The following is a 6,538-nucleotide window of genomic DNA, read 5'->3' on the forward strand; positions in this document are numbered from 1 at the left end:
CAGTACTGTGATGTCAGACATCTCCATATTTGGACAACAAGCTAGAGACAGATACAGAGATTCCTGGAATTGATAGATGAACTCGGAACGATGCAAGTTGGGAATGCATGCCCCCCCCCCCCCCTTCTCTCTCTGCCCCCCTCCCTTTCCGCCCGCCTCCTTCTATGGGCATAAAAGTGACACAGACATATTATAACTCTGATGTCAGTGTATGAAAGGGGATTGGTGTATTGAGCCTATATCAGCCTATATCACCCAAGCATTATTCTTATGGGGCACTATAAGCACAACTGAAATCCCAGTACCCAACACTGAGTTCGATTTTTTATTTCATTTATTACTTAGGAAAACACATGGTGCATACTGCTGAAACAAAATGGATAAAACACAATAACGCCAGCGACTTCATTCCATCGTGGTCCTTGCACAAACAAAGCACTATGGAGGAGACCGAGCGGGAAGCGGTGGCTAGGGCAGTGCATCGCGTCGCGGGAATGTTCCAACGGGCGGAGCAGCTGGACAAGCTAGCTGAGGCCCGCACAGAAGAGGCCCGCAAGGAGGCTTCTGTGGAAACAAGGCTCAAGGCAGCCGTCCAGTCCCACCTGGACGGCATTCGGACCGGAGTCACCCGGTTGCACGACACCCTGGCAGACGTTAAAGACATTGGGAAGTCGCTGGAGGCTGTCGGCAGGGACTGGAGGCGGAGCATGAACACCATAGACAACCTGAAAGACGTGAAGGCTGCGGTGGTGCAGCACAGCCAGCTGGCGTCCGTCATGGAAAACCTCAGAAACATATTCTCGGTACCGGAGATCGTGCAGGAGACCAAACAGCTGATAGAGCAGGCTCAGCTGCTGCTGGCCCATCGTAATCTGATGGAGATGGAGAGTTCCCGCGATGACCTGATGTACGAGCAGTACCGCATGGACAGCAAAGACGGCAGCGACATGCACCTCCTCCGCGTCTACTTCAGAGATGTACAGTCGACGTCTGACGAGCTGGCTAAGCAGCTGTGGGTGGTGCTCCAGCGCGCGCTGGTAATGGTTCGCCGTGACCCCACCATGCTGGTCTCCGCGGTGCGGATCATCGAGCGCGAGGAGAAGATCGACCGACACATGCTGAACCGTGAGAAGCAGACGGGTTTCATCCCGCCCGGGCGACCGAAACGATGGAAGGACAAGATGTTTAAGGTGTTGGAGGGCACCGTCAGCAACCGCATCGAGTGCACCCAGTCGGTGACGCGGGAGATGGATAAGATGTGGCTGGTTCGGCTCTTGGAGATTACCAGGATATATGTTCTGGACGACCTCATCATTGTCAAGAACCTCATGGTGCATTGCTTTCCACCGCACTACAACACCTTCCCAAGGTTTTTCCGACTATACCACGATGCTGTGTCACATCGTCTTCAAGAACTGGCATCTGAAGACTTGGAGCCCAATGAAATTGTTCCCATGCTTGCCTGGGTTCTTCACACTTATAAGAGTGAGCAGATGATGGGACATCCAGAGCTGCGTTTGGAGTGTGACGTAAACCAACTGGAGCCCCTGTTGCCGCAGGACATTGCGGATCAGCTCCTTGGCCGATATGTTCAGACAGTCACGTCTAATATAACAGGCTGGCTGCAGAAGGCCTTGGAGGATGACAAGAAGGACTGGCAGAAGGAAACAGAGCCTGAGGCTGACCAAGATGGCCACTACCAGACCACTCTCTACCAGAACATCTTCCAGATCTTTGAACAGAATCTACAGGTGGCGGCTCAGATAGACGAGAAGTTTGAAGAGCAGGTTTTGAAGCTCTGCCTCCGACAGCTGAGCATTTTCCTCGTCAGGTACAGAGAAGCAGTCGTTGTCTACAAAGGGCAGCATCTGAGAGACAGACAACGGCCCCAGTGCTACATTCAGTACATGATTGCCATCGTCAACAACTGTCAGACGTTCAGAGAGTCCATCAGTAGCCTGAAAAAGAAGCACAAGCAGTCGCCAGGTCTCTCCGACATTGATGCGGCTAACGAGAAGACGCTCAATGAGTTTGCCAAGGAGGGATGCCAGTTCCTATTGGACGAGGTCTTCCTTGACCTCAACTCCATACTAAATGAGCTGTTGACCAGGAAGTGGCTGTCGAGCTCCCTCACTGCGGACACCATCTGTGTGACAGTAGAGGACTACTTCAGTGACTTCAACAAAATGAAGGAACCCTTCAACCGGGAGATGGCGAGTGAAGCCCATCGCAGGGTAGTGGTGGAATATCTGAAGGCCCTGATGAAGAGGAGGATCACCTTTAAGAATGCAGACGAGAGGAGGAAGGGAGCTGAGAAGATGATCAAAGAGGCAGAACAGTTCAAGCTGCTTTTCAAGAAGGTCAGCACCGGAGGGGAAGAAGCAGATGGTCTTTGTGATGCCATAGCCACCGTAGCGGAGGTCTTCAAGCTGAACGACCGGACTCTGCTGTATCTAGAGGTCTCGGCGCTGGTGTCCAAATACCCCGACATCAGGAAGGATCACATCACGGCTCTGCTGGCGGTGCGTGGCGATGCTACCCGGGATGTGCGTCAGATGATCAAGGAGACTTTGAACCAGAACAAACCGTCCGAAACCAACGCCACACAGACCATCTTCAAAGATGTCACCGTCCCGTCCTTCACCTCCGTGGCCACAGCAAAGTTTCTCAAGAAGACTTCACCAGGTGTAACCGGAGCACACGGATCAACCCCCATCAACCGCCAGTTAATAATTAGACCTATTTGATGGAAATTCCGTTTTTCAGCTTCACAAGCTGATTGCTGCTGTAGTGGTCAGACTTGACCACAGTGGGGGGGGGGGGGGGGGGTTAAGTGTCTTGCTCACGGACGCCTCGACATATTGCCGGTCCCGGGAATGGACCCTGGAAACTGTTTCCTAGGAGAGCTCTCTACCCATGCAGCTATGGCTGCAGTTTGAATGAAGGGAAGGGCTTTAACCGAAGGTCCAAGAATGGACTAACATAGTTTACTGCAACTAACATAGTTTACTGTAAGTTCCTATATATATCAGTATCACAATGAAAGCTCATTTGTCCAGGTTTTAAAGAAAGAAATTGCGTGACATTAGTTTTTAGTTTTTTTACATTATTTGTTTTCATATGAATGTTTTGCCAGTTATTTGGGGGCCCACTTGAAATATCCTCACGGCCCGCCAGTGGGCCCTAGTCCACAGGTTGGGAATCGATGAAATAGAGCAGTGGATCTCAACCTTTTTTGAGCTCTGGACCACAAATGTATTAACTACATAATGGTTGAGGGCTCAGGGCATTTTAGCCCAACCTTCTTTGTCTTTCTTCTTTCTCGCCGTCTGAAATTATAGAGATCTGGACCAGTTCCCTGTGCATTTACAATATACAATTGCGTCGTCTCAGGCAGTGGTTATACAAGGATTCAACGTTGCGTTGTTCGAATACTCACTCGCCAGCCAGGCTTTTTACACCTGGCGCTGAGTTAGTTGCGTATGCAACGTTATCGCCACCTTCCCGTCTCAGCGCTCCTTATATGGTCTGGTCTCCTCTCTCATGTGGTCTCCTCATATGGTCTGATCTCACTCGTCTCTTCCTCCCCTTCGGTTCAATCGCTTCTTTTCCTCGGAGTAGGCACACCTCGGCTTCCTTCTCCTAGGTGGCTGGTGTGTCTACACTCACTTGTTCTCCACCCTTGCTCCGTGGTTCACTGCACAACCTTTCCCTCTGCTGTCCTTCTCCTACTGACAGGCTTGCTCTCTCTTGGTGCTCTGCTGCTGTTCAAGGGGTTTCACTCAACCTTTATACCTGTTAGACCACACCTCTCGCCTCTTTCATTTGTCCTTGGTGACAGAACGTCTGGCTGCATTGGCCATGACCGTGTCCCTTGGGCGTTACCTCGTGGTCACCTAGAGCCAGTCATTGTTCAAGGGCAAAGTGACTAAGGGACCGGGGGAAAACATTTGTAAATATAACACAGTGCAATTAATGTTATACAGAAAATAATAAGATGATGGTTTAAGTGCACAATAATTATACATTAAGCACCAATAAAATAGAAATTACAAAAAATAAGAAAACCCCTGTTTCAACCTTGTCACACGTGCGTGCGTGCGTGCGTGCGTGCGTAGAACCTTTCATTATAATACAGTGTCAACAGTTGTGTCAACCAGCACTCAGTGTGCTTCAGGGGTAAAATGACGGTGGACAGGGACTTATAGCTGTGCTCACGCAGTTTTCTCCTCGGTGGGTTGGTAGTTATAGCCTATCTTAAAATTGAGTTTAGCTGATTTAATTTGAACTTTAATTGCAAATTTAAGATGTTTATTCACATTTTTGTCACAGGCTATGGAGTGTGTAGAGCCAATTGTCCCAAGCCTCAAGTCTGCATGTAGTTGTAACTAGTAGGGTTTAGGCTTTAGGTGTCACTATATACCATTACACACAACAGCGCTTCTCAAACCTTTTCATTTCAAGGACCCTCATAACACTGTGGACCTCACTTTGAGAACCACTGTTCTACACAAACATGTACAGTAGGCTATGTGCTTTATAGCAGATTAAAGTGTTGTTTTGACAAGACATTGTTTGTCAAAACTATTCCTTTAGCTGTATTCACATTACACTGCACTCCACCTTTGACTAGATTTGAATAGAATAGAATTTTGGCTATTTACTATTCACTATTTTACAATGAATAAAACAAAAAACAATACAATGTAATACAAATGTTACATAATAGAGTAGAACTCTTTACTTAGCCACACTTAACCACACGCAGTAGTGAATAACTTTATGTATTAAAATAACTTGTTCAAAACAAAAGTAGAGGTTCAAACTGAGCAATGTGAGGATTTCTTGCGCCCTCTAGTGACGAATTTGTGTCCTTTAGTCGGTCCTAGAAACAGGCAGCAGTAAACAAACCAATTAATGTTACTAAACAGCTACTGACTATTGACTGACTACCAGTTACTAACTACTGACGCAAATGTCAGTACCTTGTCAGGAGTCACTTATCCAATGTTATTCAACGTTTTTCAGCCCAAGGACCCCTTCGTTGACAGAGAGATGAAGCAGGGACCCCCACTACATATTGTGTTGCAATGCAGATTCAACTTTTTCATAGATTTCATAGCTTCATAGACTTGTTTGACAGGACTGTCATCAGTGTATGTTGGATTTAAGTTAATGTGTATTTTCAGACCTTTAAACCATCAATACTTGGTAAACTTGACCTTTCAATCTGTACTTAGTCTGCTTTTTGTCCCTCTACACTAAACCTCTTTGCCAAAAATAGCCGATCTACAAGCTCACACTTGTATCTGCTATTTTTGGCTAAGGTTCTCCACATAATAAGGATGCTATAGGGTTAAAGAGGTTGATGTGAAAAGATATATCCTATCACACAAAGATTTGGTGGCCCCCCCTGCAGTAACTCTGAGGACCCCCTAGGGGTCCCGGACCCATGTTCTAACAGTTCATGATATCATGTATTTTGTATGAAGTTATCATTGGCAAATAAAGTGATTTTGAGACACATTTAGAGACTCAATTCAAAGGTGCATTATTTGCATGCGATAGGCCTACATTAGATTTACATTCCCAAAGCAAATGTGAAATAATAAAACCAAAAAAGTACAGTTGAGGATATGCAGTAGCCCCCTACTAATAAGGAAATATGTAAACATAGCTGTGCAACACAACTTTGCAGTCAAGTATTGTACAAAACTAAACAAAAATAAATAAATATAATATATTTTGTAAAATACAAGCCGAAAAAGTGTAATTTTGCTGTTGAAAAAATAACAAAAACATGTAAACGAGGATACAAATTTTAAAGAGAAAAAAACACAGATCATGTAGTGGTTCTCAACCTTTTCAGGCTGTGACCCCCCAAAATAATCATGTTTGAACTGGGGACCCCCAACCATGATAAGCACTTGGAATTGTAGGAGTTAAGAGGCATAACATTTTCTAGAGATAAATATCGTGAAAATAGCAGATCTACACACGTTGCGAGGCGTCGTGAGCTTGTTGATCTGCTATTTTCAAAAAATGTGCCTCTTTCTTATATTATTTGACAATTTGGCCAATTAAATGTTTAACCAGTTTTGTTTCGTTTTGATGCAGTAATGTTTTTTTAATTTTGTATTTCTTTCTTAAATAATATTTTTAAGGTATTAAAAAGGTCTGAAAAGTCATTAATTTGTCTCTTCACTGTCATCTAGGGACCTCTCTTCACTGTCATCTGGGAATCCCCCCCCCCCCCCGGGGGGTCCCGACCCACAGGTTGAGAAACATGTAGCTCCATGTAACTCCACTACAGCAGGTGTCGCTGTTGCACGCACCCTCGTCTCTGTGAGGAAGAGGGTGTTGTTGCCAGGTTGTCAACAAACAGCAGCAGAGGCTTTTACATTCTGATTAATGACCAATAAATATCAATCAATAACTGTGATCATCATGTCTAAAGTAGACGTAGTGAAGGTGTTCGTAAGTCAGCGGTTAACGGCTGCTGTTCAGGAGATAGTGGAGGTTATAGAGAGAACCATGA

The 6,538-nt window shown here is 45.8% G+C and overlaps 1 protein-coding gene across 1 annotated transcript; it reads left to right on the forward strand.

Moving 5' to 3' along the window:
• Positions 1-440: 440 nt before the first annotated feature.
• LOC308093655 (exocyst complex component 3-like) lies at positions 441-2,747 on the forward strand (the record flags this gene model as incomplete). Its single annotated transcript, XM_080439984.1, has 1 exon — positions 441-2,747. One exon carries the CDS (start codon positions 441-443, stop codon positions 2,745-2,747), a length of 2,307 nt encoding a protein of 768 aa, XP_080296110.1.
• Positions 2,748-6,538: the final 3,791 nt, after the last annotated feature.

The sequence above is a fragment of the Gymnoscopelus braueri genome (assembly GCF_963280865.1).
Source record: "Gymnoscopelus braueri genome assembly, chromosome: 10".
In the NCBI taxonomy this organism is placed as follows: Eukaryota; Metazoa; Chordata; class Actinopteri; order Myctophiformes; family Myctophidae; genus Gymnoscopelus; species Gymnoscopelus braueri.